The sequence below is a fragment of the Prosopis cineraria genome, unplaced genomic scaffold (genome assembly GCF_029017545.1).
Source record: "Prosopis cineraria cultivar Desert tree isolate PC_DT_omini unplaced genomic scaffold, ASM2901754v1 PC3, whole genome shotgun sequence".
NCBI classification, from domain to species: domain Eukaryota; kingdom Viridiplantae; phylum Streptophyta; class Magnoliopsida; order Fabales; family Fabaceae; genus Prosopis; species Prosopis cineraria.
Genome location: NW_026555334.1, coordinates 32,557,413 through 32,581,207, shown reverse-complemented (window position 1 = coordinate 32,581,207; position 23,795 = coordinate 32,557,413). Strand labels below are relative to the sequence as shown.

The following is a 23,795-nucleotide window of genomic DNA, read 5'->3' as shown; positions in this document are numbered from 1 at the left end:
AGAAAATAAGATTAGAAAGAGATGGAGACCCAAAAACGTATTTTGATCAACAAAAGAATGCAACCAACCACCTTTAAGCAAATTACAGAATGGAGACCACCAAGAATGACGCGATCATCTATTGAAGATGAGGAATATTACAGAGCCCCCTGCTTTCCTACATTGTGTCTACTGATTTCTATTCTCTTGGCTCTCAACCTATCCTATATCTATTTTTTTTTTAATTTCTATTTAATGTACAGGTTAGCCTACCTCCTATCATGTACTTACAGCTATCAATACTGCCTACTGCTTCTAAGGTTAACCTTGCGGCCACTACTATTTAACTTACGTATCCCCCCAGTCCAATCCTCATCATCATCCTCCTCATCGTCATCTCCACCTGCACCAGTCATATAACCAGATTTCCGAACTTTTCTGGGCGTAGGGCGCTTCCTTTTAATATTTGCAGTGTAAAGCGAGTAATCAACAGTGTCTTCCTTCAATGCATTCTTAAATTCCTGGTGCGAAACAGGGTTTAAAATCTCAGCAAGCTGACGGTCCTGCTAAAAGCTAAACAAAAGTGGACTTCATTTAAAGCTACAATACCTGGTATCTTTGCAGCAATTCTTGCGGAGTTGCAGGCAGACTGAAATGACATTCATTGATATTAAAGGCAATATTCTGTCTGGAGAGAACTTCTGGTTTTGGGGGTTCAGCAGGATTATAGGCCTGACGAGGATCACATTAGCACCAGTACCAAAAAAACCAAAACACTTGTTAGGTGACTGAAATGTATTTCTACTATCCTACCTGACATCGTGCGTCGTTAAGGCTATACATGATTTTTAGATGTCTCTTTAGCTTCAAAAGAAGCTGCAATGCAATCCCCGACAAACAGTCAGCCTGCATAAGCATCAGAAAAACAAATAATGCTCAGCCTGCAGCCCTAACATCGTTCAGACAGCGCTCACAAACAGATAAACATCACATTATTCGTCACAAACACTAACATCATCAATAAAAATTAATTACAGTTTCCAAGTTACCTGAATTTTCTCCATATCATCGTCTGAGATGCCACAGAAACTTGAGAAATCTTCATGCAGCTCCAAGCTACCGTTATTTGATGAAGCATCACATGGCTGTTGTTGAATTGTTCCATTTAAATCCACAGATCTCATGCCATTGGAACTAGGTTGATCATCCATGTTGTGATAAAATGCTCCATTCAAGTCCACTGGCATCACTTGGGTTGTAAGAGTTGGTTCATTTGGCCCCAGTTGACAAATTCCATTCCCATAAGTTGTACTCTGGCAGTCTCTTCGTGAAAACCTTGAATTCCATGCTTTAAAGTTTGCTTCAAGTGGGCCCATCCTCACTTGAACTATTCGGTTAATAGCATAGATTAAATAAAGAGGTTCATCAGGCGAGGTGAATGGCAGTAATCCAAGGACCTCCGTGCAGTATCTGAAAAGAAAGACATAAAGTTACACAAGAACTTGCCAACAAAAACTTAAAAACAGCTATCACAAAGTACTCACGTTAAAAAGGCAATTACTGATTTGCTCCAGGTTGGATTATCAAACTTTCGGACAATTGAGGACATAAACTTGTTCCTTGATATCCGGTTTCCTCGGATAAGCTTGTATATTCGGGAAACCCCAAGTCTTGCTTGAGTAAGCGAGTCAGTCTCAGATTTCCCCTTCCCAGAAATAGGAATCATAGATTGGACCTTATGGTTACTATTTTCAGGACTAACACAAATGGATTGCATAAAAATAAATGACATTTGAAGCCCATCCCCCAATCGGCTTTCAAAGAATGCAGGGTACCTGAAAAGATGCTTTAGTTTAGCCAATACAGCCAATGTAATACGTAATACATCATAAGAAACTATATATTATGAAATTACTTCTCATTCATATTCATCAGAAGATGGTGAGCCAATTTCGCATTAGATTCCTGTGGATCTGTTTCAAGTGCTATAAGGTAAGGAACGCAGGTGATAGGATGAACAAGCCCTTGACGCAGCACAACTTCAACAATCTGCATTGTCAACAAATCCATAATTCCTGGCATTCAATCAAAGAAGCTAAAATCTAAACTAGTTTAACTCCACATTAGGTTTTCCAAGAAAATTGTGTATTGATGATCATCGTCATGACTATGATGCAGTACATGACATAACTGAAAATCACAGAATTAATTCCATATTCAAAAGAATGAAAGCCAGCACCAGTGAGATTCACCTTCACATAACGTTTTCAAAGCACCTTTCATAAACTGACACGCCACTGCACTCAACCCACCAATCCAAACATCCAAACACAATAAATAAAAAGAAAAGAATGTTGGAACAAACCAAAAATTTATTCCATAACGACTGTTAATAAGTTGGAGAGTCAGAAACTTTTACTTATTAGCTATTCTTAGAAGCATAAAATCTACCAATATAGAAGATGGGTTCTGACCTTCAGAGCAGATTGTCGAACTTGTTCATTGAAATCCAAACATCTGCCTAAAATATTGTCCCAATACAACTGAATTATACCCCCACATATGTTTGTATCCCCAGCACCAGCAGCAACAGGAACACTTTGCCCAGCTCCAACTGATAAATTAGACACATTATGACTGGCATTATCTGTTCCCATCTGGCCCTCAGCATCTAGAAGATACTCAAACATGTTTTGCAATGCTTGAATCTGATAGCCAGAATAACTTAGCATCCGCACCAAGAAGCACCAGATATTATATATATATATATATATATATCAGGGTGAAAATCATTACCTTAAGACGAGTATCAACTACAGAAGAAAATGTTCCCTCCAGTATCTTTCCAATATCCTTTTCCAACATATATTCAGGCCTTGCAATCAGAACAAAACCCAATGCCTACAAAAGTAACAATAAAACACCAACAAATTTTAACATTCAACTCAGCCCATCAAAACAAGAATGATCATGTGAAAACTCTTACCTGCAATGACCGAACCTTGACAACGAAATCCTCCACGGAAAGGTACCTTGTAAACAAGCTGAGACTCTTTCGGACATCAATATTTTTATTACCCGAGCTTGATAGCAGACAACTGCCATAACGAATCAGCAATCCAAGACAAAAGAGAGATCTCCCCACTTGCTGGATACAGTAGGAAGGAGTCAATTTCATAGTCTATGCAAAGTAAAATTAGGACAACCAATATTAACCACAAAAGCTACAAGATTTTTTTAGAAATTTAAAAGCAATGTAGAATAGAATCTTTAACTCCACCTATGTTTTATAGCCGGTCTTAAGCCCGGATAAAAGAGGAGGGTTGTGTTAGGCCCTCACAGCCAACATAAAACTTTATTGAATCACACATGGATATAGACATAGATTAAACTTTTATTGAATCACACATGGATATAGACAATAGACATTTTCGTGCTAATGCTAGGTCGTTGCCCATAAGTAACGCGCTGTATGACTCGAGTGCAGTGATAAGTGAGTTAGGGCCACTACATCGATGCCCGGATGGAGTGTTAAATGAGCAAGCATTACCACGTGATTCTAAACGAGCGCGGCTAAAGAAGTTAGTCCACGTGAGCAAGATCAGACTTGGTAATTGAAATGTTGAGACATTGACTGATAAATCTATAAAGGTGGTAGGAGTTATGATTCAAAAAAAGATTAATATCTTGTGCCTACAGGAGACTAAATGGGCAGGTGAACAAGCTAAGGATATCCAAGGTTTCAAACTCTGGTATACTGAAAAAGTAAACACATGCAATGGGATGGGTATCATTGTCGATAAGGAGTGGAAGAAGAACGTGGTAGAAGTTAACAGAATTGGAAATGGAACTATTTCCTTAAAATTGACCATCGGACAGGAGACTATCAATATTGTTAGCGCTTATGCACCTCAAGTTAGGACAAAAGCCAGTCTTAAAAAATTATTTTGGGAAGACTTGGATGGGTTGATTGAAAGCATACCACATAATGAAAAGATCTTCATTAGAAGAGACTTTAATGGACATGTCGAGAGGGAGGCAAGTCATTATACGAGGGTGTATGGTGGTTTGGATTTTGGGGAACTAAATAATGAAGGACAACATATCCTGAATTTCTCTTTGGCGTGTGATTTCAAGATTGCTAATGCCTATTTCAAGAAGAGAGATGAGCATCTCATCACTCATAAAAGACTTTGTAAAAACTGTAAGGTGATTCCTAGGGATGCTATTACGACACAACACAAGGTCCTTATCTTTGATGCATGTATTATGAGTAAAAACCAAAAACATCAACAAGTAATAACTCCAAGATTAGGTGGTAACAATTAAAAGGTGAAAAGAGAAATTTTCAAGAGAAATCTCTTGTCGAAAGAATTTGGTAGTGTCAAGTAAGTGCTAATACCTTGTGGGAAGACTTGGTTGTGAAGGTAAGGAAGGTTGCAAAAAAAGTTTTGGAAGAATCAAGAGGTTTTGGTCCGAAAGATAAGGAGTCTTGGTAGTAAAATGATAGTGTACAGGAAAAAATCAAGTATAAGAAGTGTTTCAAAACCATTCATTTGTGCAATAATGATAAAAATTGGAAAAAGCATCGCATGGCTAAAAAGAAAACTAAGAAAGCCATGAATGAAACTAAGGGTGAACAAAACCGAACCGAAACTGAAAATCAAACTGAATCGAATCGAATTTTTCTATTTGATTCGGTCTATTTGATTTTTCGGTTCAATTCGGTTTTTTTATTTTAAATATTTCGGTTATCGGTTCGATTCGGTTAGTAAAATTTAAAATTGAATAGACCAAACCGACCGAATTACATATAATTTATTATTTTATAAATTATATTTAATTTATGAATTATTTTATTTTTATTTTTATTTTTTATTTTAATAAAGAATAAAAAATAATAACAACACTTGAAACCCCATTTCAATCAGTCACTCTCATCAATAAGTGTTGTGACTGGATTATGGGGCCATTATTTGATCATCGGTGTTTATTTATGGCTGTTTATTTGATTATTCATGCCTTTATAATATTTAGACTTTATGTCATATGAGTGTAATTAGAATGGGCTCATATTTAAAAAAATGAATAGAAAAAAAGGTCCAATTTTGTAGTGTTGTTTGTTTTAATATTTAAAAAATGGGCCCAATTTAATAGCTAAATATAAAACCGAAAAACGAATTAACCAACCGAACCGAATTATCAAATTTAGGTTCGGTCCTTGTTCGGTTCGATTTGGTTTTCATTTTCAGTATTATTCGATCGATCGATTCTACATATTTTGGGACCGAACCGACCGATGCTCACCCCTAAATAAAACTAGTTCCAAAGCATTTGAAGAATTTTATAATGGTGTTGCGACAAAGGATTGATAACGAAAATTTTATACGATTGCTAAGAGTAACGAAAATTTTCTGAGAATCAGTTTGGTTTTATGCCAGGTAGATCGACTACAGAGGCGATTTATCTACTAAGGGATTAATGGAAAAGTATCGTTGTAAAGATAAAGATTTACACATGATTTTTATTTATTTGAAAAAAGCTTATGACCGTATACTAAGAGAAGTGCTTTGGAAAGCCTTGAAAAAAAAAAAGAATATGATTGCTTATATTAAAGAATATGCATGAGGGGGTAAAAACCAGTATAAGAATGCCTAGTGGTCAAACAAAAGATCTTTCTATAAAGATTGGACTACATCAAAGATCATTTTCAAGTCCTTATTTGTTTATCTTGATCCTAAATGTTTTGACGGAACATGTTCAAGGGAAAATTCCCAAATGTATGCTTTTCGCAGATGATATAGTCTTTATAACAGAGACAAGAGAAGAGGTTAATTGCAAACTTGAGTTATGGAGGAGGACATTGGAGTCAAAAGGTTCCGTCTGAGTAGGAGTAAGACGGAACATTTATATTGTAAATTTGGTAAGAAACTAGTCGACAGTAATTTGGAAGTAAAATTCGAAGATCAAATTATACCTCGAACGAAAAAGTTTAGATATTTGAGAGCCATTATTCAAAATGATAGCGAAGTCAGTGAGGATATTTCCACATAGGATTCAAGTTGGGTGGTTTAATTGGAAAAAAGCTAAAGGAGTTATTTGCGACCATAAGGTGCCTAATAAACTTAAAGGAGAGTTTGATTGTACTACTATCAGATCGGCCATGTTATATAGTAGTGAATGTTGGGCTCTAACGGGATAGCAAGAGCATAAAGTTGAAGTAGCAGAGATGAGAATGTTACGATGGATGTGCGGACATACACGTAAAGATAAAATTCGAAATGAGTATGTACGCGAAAAGTTAAGGATAGCACCTATTGAGGAAAAAATGGTGGAAAATCGGTTGAAATGATATGGGCATGAACAAAGAAGCCCATAGGAGGCACCAATGAGAAGAGTGGAGCATATAACTTTAAACCAGATTAAGGGTAGAGGAAGGCCTAAGAGAACATTCTTGAAAGTTGTTGAACGCGATCTCTTAATTAATAATATTCCTAAAAGCTTAATAAATGATAGAGCACAATGGCGTCTTGCAATCCATGTAGCCGACCCCACTTAGTGGATTAAAGCTTCTTCTTGTTGTTGCTGCTGCTAAGATTAAAAAAGAAAATCAAGAAATTTGAAACAAGTAAGGTGTATAAAAGATGAAGAAAAAAATGTTTTGGTTATAGATAATGATATTAAAGACAAATGAAAGACATACTTTTCTAAGCTTTTCAATGATAATGGGAGGTCATCAATTAACTTGGAAGATTTAATAACTTCTGAAAGAAAACAAAATTTGTTTTTTTATCGAAGAATATGAATTTGAGAAGTGAGAAAGCCCTTAAAAAAATGGCAAATGATAGAGCCAATGAACTTGATTGTATCCATATTGAAATGTGAAAATGTTTGAATAAAAAAGGTGTGCAGTGGTTAACTAAGTTATTTAATGAGATCTTACAATCTAAGAGAATGCCGAATGATTGGAGGAGAATCACCTTAGTTCTTATTTATAAAAATAAAGGAGATATTCAAAATTATACTAACTATAGAGGGATTAAACTTATGAGTCATACTGTGAAATTATAGAAAAGAGTAATTGAGCATAGATTGAGATTAAAAACCGAGATTTCAGAGAATCAGTTTGGCTTTATGCTAAGGGGAGCAACTGCAAAAGCAATTTATCTACTAAGGGATTAATGAAAAAATATCGATGTAAAAGCAAAGATTTACATATGATTCTCATTGATTTAGAAAGAGCTTATGATCGTGTACCGAAAGAAATACCTTAAAAGGCTTTGGAAAAAAAAAGGTGTCAGATTGCCTATATTTGAGCTATACAAGATATGTATGAGGGGGCAACAACTAGTATAAGAACGCTTGGTGGTTAAACAAGATTTTCTAATAAAGATTGGATTGCATCAAGAATCATCTTTAAATCCTTATTTGTTTGATCTAGTGTTAAATGTTTTGACTAAGCATATTTAAAAGAAAATTCCTAAATGCATGCTTTTTACGAATGATATAGTTCTTATTGCAAACACAAGAGAAGAGATAAATTATAAACTTAAATTATGGAGAAAGACATTGGAGTCAAAAGGTTTCTGCTTGAGTAAGAGTAAAACAAAATATTTACATAGTAATTTTGATAAGAGGTCAATGAGTAGTAATTTAGAAGTGAAATTAGATGATCAAACTATACCTCAAATGAAAAAGTTTAGATATTTAGGAAAGATTATTCAACAAAATGGAGACATTGATGGAGATATTACACATAGGACACAAGCGAAGTGGTTTAATTGGAAAAAGGCTAAAGAAGTTATTTGTGATCGTAAGGTACCTGATAAGTTTAAAGAAAAGTTTTATCGAACTGCTATAAGACCAACAATTTTATATGATAGTGAATATTAGGCTTTGACAAGATAGCAAGAATATAAAGTTAGAGTAGCAAAAATGAAAATGTTAAGATGGATGTGTCGATATACATGTAAAGACAAAATTCACAATGAACGAATACGTGAAAATGTGGGTGGCACCTATTGAAAAAAAAATGATAGAAAATCATTTGAGGTGATTCTGACATGTATGAAAAAAAAAACAGGAGGCACCTATGAGGAGAGTGAAACAGATGACTTTGAACCCTGTCAAGAAGAGTAGAGGAAACTGGAGAAAACACTTTTGGAGGTTGTTGAGCGAGACCTTTTAATTAATAATATTCTTAAAAACTAAATAAATAATAGAGCACAATGATGTGATATAATCCATGTAACCTACCCCATCTAGTGGGATAAGACTTGTTGTAGAATAGAATCTTTACAATATAAAGGCATGTAATTATGTTTATGCGACCCAAATCATCATACTTTTACGCATTCCACACCTTTAACCTTGACCATCAAACTATATCATCTATAATGATGCAATTATCTACCATACATGACAGATCAAGATCGTCATCCTCACATTGATTATAAGACAAACCATAAAAGTGGTACTTTCCTTGATTAATTTAGCCATCTGAAGCATGGGCTGTTGAACTACGAAAAAGTTCCATCACATGTAAGCTAATGAATGAGAAATCTTATAGAAAAACAACTGAAAAGCCAGTATCACATATTAATAGTTATGAATGATGAAGACACTTAGTACGATAGTTACTAATGGGGCACAGTGCTTCAAATTTGAAATAGAAAATTTCAAACCTAAGCCTTCACAGCCCATTTGATGTCCCTCTTGGAAAAAAATATGAAGCCAGGAACAGAAAAGAGATTTAACAGAAATAGATAGGAAAAGTGAGATAGAGCAATGTTTTAACCTAACAGTAAATATAAACGAAGGAAGCTCTTAAACAATGAATGACATGATCTCAATTCACTAATTCCAAATGCAACCAGATTTTAAACCTTTCCAAGATAATTAAGTTTTTTCCAAGGGGGCTATACTCAACAGTCACATTCAAGAAGTTATTACCAACTTGCTCTAATTCTTCCTAAAGGTATGTTTGGTTGGAGGGAAGGGAGGGAAGGGATTTTAATAGAGGTGGGGGGAGGGAGGCCCCCAATTTGGCGAGGAGCTGCTTGCAACCACTACCAAAGAAATTTGGGAGTCAAAAAAAAACACTACTCAATCAAAGAAAATAATGCTGCGCTATTCCAGGTAAAACATTCCCTTAGAAATCTCATTCAAGGTGACAAGTCTGTAACTCAATATTATACTACTCTAATTAAGTTCCGGCAGCAAATTGACCTCTATGAGATCCATGAGTGGTCTTGTGACAGGGATGGGATTTATTATAAAAAATTGATTGACCAAGACAGATGCTATGATTTTTTGTTGGGTTTAAATGAAACTTTCGAGGATATTCAGGGTCGACAAATGAGCATGAAACCCCCTCCTATGCTGGGAGAAACCTTCCTCCTATGCTGGGAGAAACCTTCAACATGATCCGATGTGAAGAGAGCAGAAAAATGTTGACTCAAAGCTCCACAATATCAACTCCTCTTCTGAATAACGCTTCCGAACTTGCTGTCCATGGAGCTCAAGGGGAAATGAAGGGCAAGAAACCTGAAAAATGGTGTGATCACTGCAATAAGGGTGGGCATACCAAAGACGTATGCTGGAAACTACTTGGAAAGCCCCCAAATTCCAAAGTAAAGCCTAAAAATGAAGGAAAGGGACTTATGATTGGTGCTGCAGAACCTGAAAGAAGGTCTTTAAGTACTGAAGATTGTCAGTTCTCCGGAAAATCCTAGAAAAGCATGCTTCTTCAACTGGAATGAATGAGCCAAAACATCCTTCTGTAACCTTGGCACAATCAGGTACTGCCCTTACTGATACTCTCAGTGAGAAAGCCAACCCAAAAAATATTTGGGTAGTAGATTCAAGAGCTACTGAGCACATAAGTTTCAGAGAACTTTTTTCTGATTTCAATGAACATTCTGAGCATAAATATGTTGAAGTAGCCAATGGTGAATTTGTAAAAGTCATAGGTTTTGGAACTGTAATTATTTCTAAGCATATTACCTTAAAGAATGTTTTATATGTTCCAGCTATTAAATGTAGCTTACTATTTGTAAGTCACATTGTAAATCAAGCAAACTGCTTAGTATTTTTTGACAAAAGGGGTTGTGAATTTCAGGACTTGGTCTTGGGGCAGATGATTGGCAATGCTAAGGAATGGAATCGGCTCTACCATATTCATGGATCTCCATCCAAGATTAATCCTGCTATCTATTTTGTCATGACCAGTGTTGACCTTACTTTATGGCACTCTAGGTTAGGCCATTCAAGCCTTCAATATATGAAATTTCTGTTTCCTAATATCAATAATAAAACAATTTCTGAATTTCATTGTGATACTTGCAATTTTGCTAAGCAAGTCCGACATTCTTTTCCTTCCAACTCTTATACTCCAACTCACCCTTTTTCCCCTATCCATAGTGACGTATAGGGACCATCAAAATTTGAAACAAACTTCAAATGTAGGTGGTTTGTCATATTTATATATGATCATACTCGATTAACATGAGTTTTTCTAATGAGAGAAAAATCTAAGGTTCTCACCATCTTCAAAAATTTTCATGTGTTTATTCAAAATCAATTTCAAACATCAATTAAAATTCTCCACAGTGACAACGAAAGAGAATATTTGAACTCCACTTTTAAAAACTATTTAGAATAACAAGGAATACACCATCAAACTTCTTGTGCTTATTCCCCTCAACAAAATAGTGTATCTGAAAGAAAAAAGACACTTAAGGTTGCTTGAGCCCTTATGTTTGGTGGTACTGTCCCTAATAAATTTTGGGGGGATGCCATTCTTACTTATGCATATTTGATAAATCGCTTACCTTCTAAAGCCCTCAACTTTCAAACTCCATTACAAAAATTTATTGAGTCTTATCCTAACTCCCATCTTACTGCTTCTATTCCAACAAGGGTTTTTGGATGCATGACCTTTGTATATAATAAAGGTGGTGGAAAGCTCGACTCTCGAGCCATCAAGTGTGTTTTCTTGGGCTATTCCTCTACCCAAAACGGGTATAAGTGCTATTCCCCTATTACAAACCGGATATATATCACCATGAATGTCAACTTCGTTGAAAATCAATCCTTTTTTAACAAATCTCCCATTCAAGGGCAGAGTGAGGAAAGTGAATGGTCAATTTGCTTAGATGAGAGTGATTATCACCCCAGACTGCACCCTGGACAGCCTCTTGAACCCCACATATCCCCAGATCTCTCCACCAATAGCTCTTCCACCAATTCAGACTCAAGAAATTTTCAGTCTGAACCTCAGAACAGCTCTGAAAATGTTGAAACAAGTTCACCAGACTCTGAAAACTCTTCAAATAGATCCAGATTTCATGATGCAAACCCCTTTGAGCCACTAAATATGCTTCCTGGTTTTGAGACTCAGGTGGATGAATCAAAAAGTACTACTGAACAGCGTCAAAGCAAAGAAAATCCCATTTCCATACCAACACAATACCATGATTCTATACCTGAGGAGAGTTTTGAGGATTTACATTGGCCAATTGCTTTGAGAAAAGGGAAAAGAAATTGCACTAAGCATCCTATTTCCAGATATGTTTCATACAATAAACAATCTTCTTATATAAAGACTTTTGTGGCTAATGTTGAGAAAGAAAACTCCCCACAAATTCTAAGAAGCCGTCACTAATCCTAAATGGAAAAATGCTATAGAAGAAGAATTAAGAGCCCTACATGAAAATAAAACTTGGGAAATTACTGAGTTACCTAAAGGGAAACCTGTTGTAAGTAGTAAATGGGTTTTTACAATAAAGTATAATCCTGATGGAAGTGTGAACAAGTATAAGGCTCGATCGGTAGCTCGGGGATTTACCCAAACATATGGTATTGATTGCCAAGAAACTCTCTCCTTTGTTGCTAAACTTAACTCTGTAAAAGTTTTATTATCTCTTGCTACCAATTTAGGTTGGCCTCTTCATCAACTAGATGTTAAAAATGCCTTCCTAAACGGTGATCTTAAGGAAGAAGTTTATGTAGAAATTCCTTTGGGATTACGAGACACTAATAACTCTCACAAGGTTTGCAAGTTAATCAAGTCTCTATATGGACTTAACCAATCACCAAGAGCATGATTTGAGAAATTTACTTGAGCCATCAAAGCGTGGGGATACAAGCAATGTCAAGCCGATGATACGCTATTTGTTAAACATCATGGCGATAAAATAACAAGCCTTATTGTGTATGTCGATGATATAGTGTTGACAAAAAATGACAAGGAAGAAATTGCCAAGCTAAAGACCAACCTAGCAACACAATTTGAAATCAAAGACCTTGGATCCTTAAGGTATTTTTTGGGGATGGAAGTAGCACGAACTCATAAGGGGATCAGCGTGTCACAACAAAAGTACACCCTGGATTTGCTCAAGGAAGCAGGGATGTTGGGAGCCAAGCCTGCAAACACTCTGATGGAGCTAAATCAAAAACTAACTATCAAATCTAATGGTGTAGCAGTAAATAAAGATATCAAAAATTGGTAGGGAAGCTAATTTACTTATCACACACTCAACCTGATATTTGCTTTCCTATGAGTGTAGTAAGTCAATTCTCAAGTTGTCCTCAAAAAGAACATATGGCTATTATCCACCGAATACTCAGATATCTAAAGAAAACCCCATGCTTGGGTTTATTCTTCGCAAAAGGTGATACTAGGGGCATAGAGCTGTTCACAGATGCTAACTAGGCTGGTTCAAGAATGGATAGACGATCCACTATAAGGTACAGCTCATATGTGTGGGGTGACCTGGTGACTTGGAGAAGTAAGAAGCAGCCAATAGTTTCAAGAAGCTTTGCTGAATCCGAATGCAGAGCACTTGCCCTACGAACTTGTGAAGGAATGTGGATGGTTAGACTTCTAAAGGAATTGAAGATTGAGACAATTGGACCAATCAAAGCATGGTGTGATAACATGTCAGTAGTCAAGATTGCAAATAACCTTGTACACCATGATCGCACAGAACATGTGGAGATTGATCAGCACTTCATCAAAGAAAAGTTGGATGCAAAAGTGATTGATCTATCATACATCCCTTCGGGTTAGTAGATTGTAGATGTGATGACCAAAGCATTGACTCAGGAAAAATTTGAAGCATTTAGGGGCAAGCTGGGAATGATTAACATCTACGCACCAGCTTGAGGAGGAGTGTTGGATGTGGGCCTCTGCCTATATTGGGCCTAGACTAACTAATACACAAACCTAATTTTCCTTCTTGAGCTTGCAACGTCCACTTTCCCTTTAGGTTCTGTAATTAGTTATTATTATTATTATTAGTTTTTATTTCATAAGAGAGAGTTTAGGGATCTAATTAGATTTATTCTCTCTCCCCTCCGTCTATATATGTAAATCATGATTTATCAATAAAAACACAGGAAAATAGATTCAATTACACTTATGTTTCTAAAAGGTATAATAAATGTGCAAAATACCCAACAAGACATAGACAGGACACTCAATTTAGTCACGGCAATAAATAACTGCAAAGAAAAAAGCTCCAGCAATTCACCTGGTTGTTCTCAACTGCCTGTGTATCCAAACGTTTGAAAAAGACCTGAATAAGATGCTCAACTACAGCAGCCCCTTTTCCTGCTATCTTACTCACAGAGCAGAGGCACCTGTTAAAGAAAAAAGTATTCAGGCCAACAAGGTAGAAAGAATGCACATTTTTCCACCAAATCAAGCCTGTAACAGCACTACCTCCATTCCTTTTCACAAGACAATTCTTACAAGATTTTGGTATTCCTATTTATAAGACAATTTGCTTAATCTAGGCAGTAATTAATACGTTTTTCAAAAAAGCCCTTGAAAAGAAGTGAGTTTAATAAAGAGTGTGTGAGAGAGAATAGACTATTTAATTAAGGGTATTTGCAAAAAATTGAGGTAGTTTAGAGACATCAATTAGTTTTATTAGCCTGTGTACAGGAACGAAAGGAGTATAATATGTTGAATCATAAGACATCCTCAAACCAGAACCAACAAAAGAAACTGAAAACAAAACAAAGGAACAAAACAAAAGCATTATTCCACACTACATATCACACAAATTGAATAGCAGTTGGGTTTCATTTCAATTGTACTCAGTGTCATCCATTATACCAAAGTAGCTTAAGCCACTTGGGGATAGGACTCACCACAAGCTTTTATTTCCCTCTTTTTTTTTATTTCTTTCAGATGTGGGTTTCATTTTTCAACCCCCCCTCCATTCACTGGGTTCTTGGATCTTGGCTGTTACTCTGAATTCCAGTCATGGATCTGCATTAAGCTCCAATACCATGACAAGTGTTATCTGTGATAGTGCTAGGAGTTAAGCATTATGCCAAAATAGCTTAAGTTACTAGATTAGGATTCACACAAGATTTTATACCCTCATAGTTTTCATTTTTCTTGGATGCGAGACTTCTTATAGTACTCTAATAATAGCCAGATCCAATCACGTCTTTGTAGCTTTTCCAACTACTGATCACTTCGTTTAACTTGGCACCAATCGACATGTGGTAAGGTTTTATGTGCCTCTTCTCCTGTGTAAAAGTCCAACTACTCAGAACTTGGAGGGAGGTATCACCTAAGAAGCTCAATTTGTGCAGCCTACTGAAACGACTCAGCTAAAGCAGGACATCAAGTTCATCTACCAAGCAGAAAGAACCAGAAAATAGCCCAGCACAATAAGCTCATGTCTTTGGAGAGCTCCCAACTATTATCTAGGAAGATAGTGTAATTTTTGGGAAAGCAGCTCTATGCAAGCTAATTAAAGAATGTTATTGGTACAGGGACATTTTCCTTCACAACCACTTAATGGGTAGATAAAAAGTAGAAGTGCCACTTTCACTATGAAACTAGCACAAGAATCAAGCAGTGCACAATAAAACAACATAAAATAACACGACTAACTTAAAAAAAAAAAAAAAAAAACCCAATGAGAATCAGAGTTACTTGATACAAGCATGGACAACTGTCAAGAAGGAATGCCGGACAATCATCTGTTTCAAATCTTGTTCAAGTTCCTCAATAATACTCTGCGGTAATTTGCGGATCAAGGGCAACACAGCATCAATTATAAATATTATACTCTCCAGTAGCTGTGCAACCATGCGATTGTCAACCTAAAGACAAGAAGAGTAAGTTAAGGTGAACTATTCCCATCATCATATCATATCATACCCCCTCCCTGTCAATAAGGGAAAGGAAAGAGAGTGCCAAAGACAACAGCTAGAGGCATCATATACAATGATAAACAGAAACCAACCATGGCTGAACATGAAGCGCCTTATTAAAATTTATAAGTCAGCATGCATCTGTAATATAACAATTTTTTCAACACTCTGTCCAGTGTACACAGTTGTACCCACCCTTTAAGGCCGCCCTAAAAGCAGAAAAGGGGCAAAGAGTGTTGAGAATTATGCAACAAGGAAGTCGAGTTTGGCTTGCCCCTTTTTCTGTTACTCTTGGTATTGCTGGACGGTAATTGTCCTGTTATCATGTTTTGGTGGATCACAGACAATCATTTTTAGATCATATTTACATATTAATTCTATATTGTTTGAAGATTTTACACAATGTCCACACTGCAAGGCTTTTTCATGACTTCTATGCACAATACAAGTCAAACTAAAAGTTCAATATCTTTAGTCAAGAGTTCTTTGAATCCTCAATTTAGTTCCACATCACAATCATCTTGGCCCACGATTTATTTTAGGTAAGATTTGATCTCGTCAATCTTATATATACCATGCCAGCCCTGCAAAGACCAGCTAAAGTTTGAAAAACTCATCATAATAGCCGTGGGGCAAGACTAAGATGCAGTTCTGAATAGCAGAAGACTTCCATTTACCAAATGAACAATGCCTAAACTTGAATTAATATAAAACTCAAAAAGAATGCCGTGTCAATCTACAAATTAAAATGATAGTGAAATGTATGACCTGACTCTTCAGATATGGCTGCAAAGTAACAACAAATTGAGAGGGGTTTGAGGCTGGTGCGCACAGAGTAGGATCCACAAGACAAAATGCGTGCAATACAAGCACATATGGAACTGCATGTAACTCAACTTCATAGCTGTTCGCTTCCTCAACCTGATTTAAAAAAAAAAATACACAACGATTTTATTTTCATTTCAACATAGACAAAATGCAAAAATAAGCTACAATGAAACCAGAGTACCTGCAAGATTTTCTCTAGCAAGCACTTGCACATCAACTCACAACGCTTACGCACTGTCGTGAGGGAAACAGGGTTGACCCCAATAGCTTTTGCAGATTGTGGCAAAAAATCAAGGGATAAATTGCGCTTAATGACAGTTACAAGAAGCTGATGATTTGGCATTCTCCTCAACATTTCAACAATTTGCTCAGTTTTCTTAGCCACCTCAAGTGGAACAGAGCTACCATCTCCATAGACCTGAGCCTGTAAACCTGAAGGCTCCTCAAACCAGAACTCATAAAAAGTTTTGCAAACAAGGTCCTGTGAAAAAAATCATAATAGGGAAAATGCTTTAGGTGACAGAAGAGTTGAGAGGGTTGAAAATCTATGTATCCAACAAGGGGACTAGGCTTAAATGAACATATATTCATCCAAAGGATGACTATTTGCAACAGTGAACATTTGCATGGCACAGCAGTACTTACACAGTTAAAAATTTTAACTGGAATGAGCACAAATGATAATAATAAAATGGAAAAAGAACGGCAATCTTAAAAAATGCAAATGCAGTCAATTATTGCATGTCAGCAACCATGACTAAGATTTGAATACTACAAAGTAACTACTAGTGCTCTGGGACATGCCAATATTAAAATCAAGGTTCTCAAGATCATTATTTGGATCAAAAGATTGTAAGATCTTAGGATCCTCTCCCAAAAACAGTGCTACTCCAATGTAGAATTTAAGAGGACCAAGATTTTAGTAGGATAATTATCCATATCATATGATTGTGCAATCTTTAAATGAATTATAAGAAGGTAAATTTCAATAACCTGGATACTTGACTCATCATCGCTAACACGTGAAATTATCTCAGTGCAAGCTCTTGTAAACCCAGAGAAACTAGCATTTGAAATGCACATATCTCGAATAATCTTTATAGCTCGCTTTCGAACACTAACTCCAGTATCTTTTATTCTCTCTGCAATCTTCTCAAAATACTACAGCAAAATTTGGGGGAAAAAACTGCATCAAATTTGCAGACAAATAAAGCTGATACAATCACATGGAGCTCTAAGACAATAAATATTTTTCCACTGAGGGAGACCAATGAACACAAACCTTAAAACCCACATCAGGATGTGAAGCTATATGCCTCCCAACAAGCTCCAATGCTGCTTCTCTTACAGATATTGCAGAGTCACAAAACCTTCCTTCAACAGCCGACTGTACTCGTTTGTCGCCCAGCACCTCTGGATCAGCTTCTACAATGATACTAACCTGATCATGTCAAATGAAAAGTAGACCAAAGTTCACTTAGTCCAAATAGGGAAAACAATATACATCAAAACCATCCAAGGTTCACTGGAAAAGCAGAGGTTACAAAGAAATTTCAACTTACTGCTCGTAAAGCCTTTGCTCTAACTACTGGGGAATTCTCCCTCAGACTTGCCTAAAAGTATCACAGGAAATTCATTAAAATATGAATTGGCAGATAAATCAAAGAACAGGAGAACATCAACCAACCAGAAGCATATGAAGAATCTTGTCAAACCCCCGACAAAATGAACTGTTTTGCCCTACTGCTAAGGTGATCCTCTTAATTGAATCCCTTGACAAAATTGAAGAGACAGTCATAGAGTCTCGCACAATGATTCTTGATTTCAGTCTAGCAAGGTAGTAAATGGACTTCTGCTGACAACTCAAATCATCTTTGTACCACAGGCAGAGGTAAAACCTGTACAACACATAAAATCATAGCATGAGCACATATTAACTAGAAAATTTGGTAGAAGGTTAGCTATGAGTACAAACCAGCATATAAAAAGATGGAGGTCATCAGTAGAGGCAACATCTTGAAGATAATTCAAAAGCAGCTGCTGGACAATTTCAACCTTAGCAATCTGACCAAAAGGTCCAGAATCATCTTTTGACAATTTGCTCTTACTCACACCATCCTTATACTGGGACTTGCAATATGATTGTAATACAAGAAGTTGTTTCTGGCATATGCATATCTGACAGCACCAATTCCGATTGGAAATTTCGTGTTCTTTAATTCCCAGGCAATCAGGATGAAAAAGTTTCTGGCAAACATTGCATATGAGCAAATTTTCTGCTCTTCCACCCATACAGACACAACACATATCTTCTGAGTAATTTTCAGTAGCATCATCCTCACTAAGCAGATACTGAAGTACCCAAAACTTATCCCGGCTGCAAATCACAGCATCACGCTTCAACCTTGCAGCAATTGTGCCAAGAATGTCAATCGCCAAGGAACGTGCTGAAATATCCTTGGATTTCAGCCCAGCATTTTGCAGTAATAGAACACATAGAACCTGGAAACAGTTTGGCAGTAAATAAACCTGACAGGTAGACCTACCAAAACAATAACACACACACACACACATGCAAGCATAAGCACACACAAAGTACCTCCAGAATAGGAGCTGAAGCTGGATATTCAGGTAAATTTAGTGTTGTCAGTAAATCTGTAACAAGATTCTCCATTATCAGTTTCACCTCAGATGCATCTTGAGCCTTCACACTTGCAAACCGCTGAAGTACCCGACTCCAGAATAGGCAGCAGGCCTCTGTTGCTGCCTCATTGCATTTTGTTGGATAACTAGAATCAATTGAGACTTCTAATACAGCACTACCACTAGATGCTTGTCTTAAATTATCAGGAAGGTTGGCACTACATTGAATTAATTGAATTAGCAAAGCAGTAACCATCTGGATCTGCCTTTGCTCTTCATCACGTAGGTGATATGCTCTTAAAGCTCGCTTTGAATTTGGTAATTTCCAAAGAAGCTGAAGCATTTCATCTATCACATAAGTGCGATGTTGCACATATAAATAGAATATCTGTACCAAAATATTGGAAAAATAAAAGTTAAAATAGTTACAAAGCTAAATGAGCATGTAGCTTTTTAAGAAAGTTAGACATCCTACCCCACTGACTAAACTAATTGCTTTCAACTGCAAAAGCTGGATGTTATCAACCAAGAATGTCGTGATGCTTGTTTTCACAAGTTGCAGAATACAACTATCTGACAGCCTCTCAATTAACAACAAATCCTTGAGAAGTCCAACAACAGTGCACAACTTCTGAAGAATAGTATTCACAGCAGTAGAGACCCTATTAATATGAGGACCAAGAAGAAAGTAATAAGCAGATTAAAAACCTAACTTTGAATACACTAGAAAGACAACTAAAGAATATAATGACATTTTAATGATCATCATACTTGCTTGATGCCGGTTTCCGCAATTTTGAAGTCTTGCTTGTACGCCGTTTCTTGTTCGCTGAACCAAATTCAATATCATAATCTTCATAATCATCACCTGGAAAACAAAAACAAGCTTGGAAGTATGATATGGCTTAGATGAAATAGTTGAGTTTTTGACATATTCTTTATCCGTTGCATATTTCCTGTGAGTTTTACCATTCCTTAATGGCTGTCAAATAAATGATAACTCATAACCAGATATAAGAACAAGGGAGGTAAAGATTAAGGATACAACTCTATAACCATACCAGAAAAAAGTCTCATAAAGTATACAAGGCATAAGAGGCACCTTCAAATTCAATATTTTCATTAGGTCTGTGTAAAGCACGGTATGATGGATCACAGGCACACATCACATCCAATATTTGATGCCTTGCAAACTCCAGAATTCTCTCAATGATCTGAGATGGGGCACAAAAAATCAGGCAAGACAGGTAATTCACTGAATTCATACACTTGCATAACAATACTTTAACTAATACAAAAAATCACCTCTTCTTTATAAAGTTGCTTTGGCATCTCGGTATGAGCCATCACCGCAAGTGCTGCATGAATGGACTCCAAAGCACTTAAAATTGATGAAACTACTTCAGAATCTGACTGAAACAGAAAATATTGCAGTTATGACAGCAAAGGAGAGGAGAGTTCATATATGAAATAATTATGTAAATGATGAAAGTCGACTGGGCAGTGGAAGATAAGTTGGAAACAGCTTTTTAAGAGAATCTACTTACCTTTCCCGAGGGAAAGCCAATTCAAAATGAAAAAAACGTAGGAGGTGAAACAATGTGCATCACTACACATTTAAGTTAGTATTTTGGGGGGAAAGAAAAGTTGAATAAGCACATACACACCAATCTACATGGCAATGCATGCCAAACCCATTGGCAAATTAGAGCAGGAAGCACAATTTGGTGAATGAATCGGAGAAGGCCAAAAAACAAAATAGAAAATAGGACTTCACAACAAATTAAACCATTTCCCAAAGGGCTTAAATCTTTTAACAAGGAACTGCCACCGCTCAGTAATAGCTGCTACAGACCTGAGCAGGAAATACATCCATCAGGATGTCTTAAAAGAAATCTTAGGTCTCTTAAAAAATATATCACATTTCATAAAAGGTTTTCCTTCTCCTATATTGTATGAGAGATGCTACAGCTGAGTTCAACTTCCTAAAGTTATCAAGATACATAAGAGAGCCTGTTTCTGTGCCCCGACAATTTCTTCAGATGACAACTGCAGCTAGCAACCATGCTAAACTTCATTTATTACTTAAGATGCTATGATAACAAACATCTAGCAACAAGCAAGTATCAAAAGAAAATTTTGCTAATATGATCAACTTCCTTAAAGAAATTCTGCTCACATTCAAACGCAAATAATTCCAAATGAGCACCAAAACTTGTAGCACTGACTAGCATAAGTGAACTAAGGAGAAAACTTACATTATCACATTCATCAATTGACAGGCCTTCTGCTCGATGTATTTGATGGTCTAAGACCTTCAGTAATCTAACAAGGATCTCTACAGGAACCAAATGGAGAAGTTTCTTTGCACGTATAGACACTATTTCATTAACAAGCTTTCTAAGATCAGAAAGTGACAATGGCAACCACTCTGCTTCATCACGATCCTCACTAAGAAGTTCAGCTTTGCTGCACAAGTCCTCCAGAAACTCACAAAACTTCCCAATGATGGCACCTGAATTGGTCATTAACAACAGTTGATTACATGGATAAAAATACCCATGTTCAAGGATGGGTATGATGGCTGAACAACAATACATAAAGAAACAAGAACCAGCTATATCAACCTTGAATCTCAGTAGAATCAGATCCGGCAGATATACCATCTCCACCTTTTTTCTTGACTTTAGATTTTTTTGAAGACAACATAGAAATATCCTGCCAGTTCATTTTGAAGATTAGCAAATAAAAAAGAATCTAAGCACCAATTGAATATGACAAAAACTGCCATACATTTGTAGAAAAATTAAGAGGCTGGTGATTTTGGGTTGCATTGTAGTCTTTCTGTGTCTGACCAGCATGAGAAAGGTTTGATTCAAAAAGCCTCTTTTCAGGTATTACACTACCAGAGATCTGCTCCTTAAGAGGACCTGAGAAACTTGAACAATACAATAAACAATAAGCAGAGCACTGTTGAATTATTTTATGAAAAGCAATAAGGTCAGTGGAAAAACAACCTCCGGTGGAAGATAGGCATCACAGACTGAGTAACCAAAATTAACTCAGCCATTTTCAGTGTCATCAGTCCGCCTTTAATTTATACATAATAGAACAATTTTTCCGAAAGTCTCAAACAAAGATGCCAATCATTTATTAGCATTAAGATTTGAATAAATTTATTTAGGAGATATGCAGGAAAGAGACCAAGCACTGGGTTTACCTGCAGTACCACATTCAAATGCTTCAGGATTGCACCTTAGAACTTCGGCATGAAGTTCTAAAGGTTCAACATAGACACAGGGAGCAGCCTTCGCGTCATCTCTTAGATTCCTGAATAAAACACCGCATGTAAATTTAATCTAATAAATTGATGATGTTAATAACAGTAACCCCGAAAGAATGATTATTACAATAACAACAATACCCACCTCCAAAGAAAATAGAGGCATATTAATCTAAGAAAACAAGAGGATAGAAATAGCTACAGCAGGATAGTAAACCAAAAGCTCTGGCAGGAGAAAAAAATGCCTTGCTGGTTGGTATGAAATCTCTTCATAAATAAATAAAAAAAATAACAATACATTTACAACAAATAAGCATTCAATAATTGAGTTTTAAAAGAATTGTTATATTATATATTGATAAAATTCAAGTTCAACTGTTTTCGAAAAACGGTCAGACAGCTTGCCATGTAAAACCAGAGATCAGTTTAATCACGCAACCAGCACAGTTTACATAAGCAACCAAAATTTTTAAGAGATGAATTAGTTTCAGAGTTCATCCCACATAAAAACGGAAACAAAAAAAAAGTCAATCGCATCATTTTTTTTTTTTGACCTGAAAATCGCATCATAACCACTAGAATCAAATACATAAAGTTCGAATGCTACTAAGCACAGCTGAAAACCGCGAACTGTTAATGCACAAAAATTCCGCAGCAAAATTAGTTTCCTAGTACATCCACTTACTTCCTGAAGACAAAAATCAATGCAAGACATATCAGTGAAAAATGTGGGAGAGAAGCGAAGGATATACTTACAAGTACGACACATCCGTCTGCTGAAGCAACTCAGCAATCTTACCGGACTGTGCAAGCACTTCACCGCGGTCCAGGAACCTAGATCCCTCCAGGAGCCGGAAGTCATGATCGGAAGCTCCGCAGAACACCGGAAGCGACGGCAAGGGCAAGCAAGATGCGACCTCCGAATGGATAGTGTTCGACAAACTGATGCCACGGGGGCTAAACACCGCCGTGGCAGAACTCCCTGGAAAACTCATCGATTAATTAACCGGTGAGTCTGTGGTATATACCGGAAGGGCATGTATGGAGGGTAAGGAGTATAAAATGCAAAAATCTACCGGTGAATTGAGCGAGAATAGGTTTCAATTGAAGGCAAGGTGGTATGCAGGGAAGAAATTGGAGCCCTAGAAGGTCAGATTGGGAAGAGGATCTTTTGAGGAGTGAAGGCAAATGGCGGGGAAATTGTGATTTTGGTAAATTACTTTTGGGGTCCCTTCGAGGGAGTGGTTTCCAAGCGGATTTGGTTTTATAGGTGTTGAACTGAGTCGAGCGAGTCAATTACGAAAGTGCCCCTCCCTCGATCTGGAAATCACTCTCGGAGTGTTGTGCAAGTTCACGGGAGCCGCACGGTCTGACGGGGATCAAAGTACCGGGAGGTTAACAAATTAAATTGGTGATTAATTGAAATTACAGAATTATCCCGGTTTTCTTCGCAACGCGTCAGAACGCTGCCTCTGCAAGCTTGAGCGAGAAGCCGAGGGTCTCAAGAGAGCCATCGACCTTCAATAAAATTTATTCGCGCTTCCCAATTTAAATGTTCGTTTTTGACGTGGGTAGAGCTGGGAATACGGGCGGACCCTGCCCTAAAGGGCCTGGCTCTTATGGGCTCAGGCCCTTTAGGGCCTGAGCCCTAAAGCCCGGTTTCCCATTTTGACCCTCATTTCTCAAGCCCGGCCCTCATACTCAGGGCTCAGGGCCAGGCCCGTAAGCCCTTTCTTAAAAAAAAAAAAAATTAAAATAAAATTAAACATTATAAATAAATTAAAATATTTTAAAATTAAAAAAAAAAATCATCATAATTTTTTAAAAATTAAATAACATACATTAGAAGTCTAGTAATAAAATTTAAATCTTCATTTAAAAA

At 36.7% G+C, this 23,795-nt stretch overlaps 1 protein-coding gene across 3 annotated transcripts; it reads right to left on the bottom strand.

Annotated features, from left to right (window-relative positions):
* Positions 1 to 26: 26 nt before the first annotated feature.
* Positions 27 to 23,154, bottom strand: LOC129307006 (sister chromatid cohesion protein SCC2). Of its 3 annotated transcripts, none has more exons than XM_054947848.1 (28): positions 22,670 to 23,154; positions 21,851 to 21,960; positions 21,424 to 21,560; positions 21,258 to 21,348; positions 20,889 to 21,145; positions 19,936 to 20,043; positions 19,733 to 19,844; positions 19,402 to 19,498; positions 19,106 to 19,292; positions 18,587 to 19,018; positions 17,963 to 18,489; positions 17,675 to 17,885; positions 17,550 to 17,600; positions 17,270 to 17,428; positions 16,981 to 17,148; positions 16,169 to 16,468; positions 15,928 to 16,080; positions 14,939 to 15,108; positions 13,515 to 13,623; positions 2,966 to 3,127; positions 2,776 to 2,880; positions 2,454 to 2,687; positions 1,895 to 2,028; positions 1,524 to 1,814; positions 1,029 to 1,449; positions 793 to 885; positions 589 to 711; positions 27 to 500 (listed from the first exon to the last, which is right to left on the bottom strand). In XM_054947848.1, the coding sequence occupies exons 1-28, from the start codon at positions 22,906 to 22,908 to the stop codon at positions 276 to 278; spliced, it is 5,406 nt and encodes a 1,801-aa protein (XP_054803823.1). In that variant the 5' UTR covers positions 22,909 to 23,154; the 3' UTR covers positions 27 to 275. The 3 variants fall into 3 exon arrangements, with proteins under 3 accessions (XP_054803823.1, XP_054803824.1, XP_054803825.1); XM_054947849.1 differs by having other exon boundaries at positions 21,424 to 21,568; positions 22,670 to 22,809; XM_054947850.1 differs by lacking the exons at positions 21,258 to 21,348; positions 21,424 to 21,560; positions 21,851 to 21,960; positions 22,670 to 23,154 and having other exon boundaries at positions 19,936 to 20,039; positions 20,889 to 20,906.
* Between the last annotated feature and the right edge of the window lie 641 nt (positions 23,155 to 23,795).

Coding starts and splice junctions, on each gene's coding strand:
- LOC129307006 (XM_054947848.1), bottom strand. CDS start 22,908: ATGAGTTTTCCAGGGAGTTCTGCCACGGCGGTGTTTAGCCCCCGTGGC. Junction 16,469..16,980: donor ATGATGAGTCAAGTATCCAG/GTTATTGAAATT, acceptor TTTTTTTCACAG/GACCTTGTTTGCAAAACTTT. Junction 1,450..1,523: donor TCAGTAATTGCCTTTTTAAC/GTGAGTACTTTG, acceptor CTTTCTTTTCAG/ATACTGCACGGAGGTCCTTG.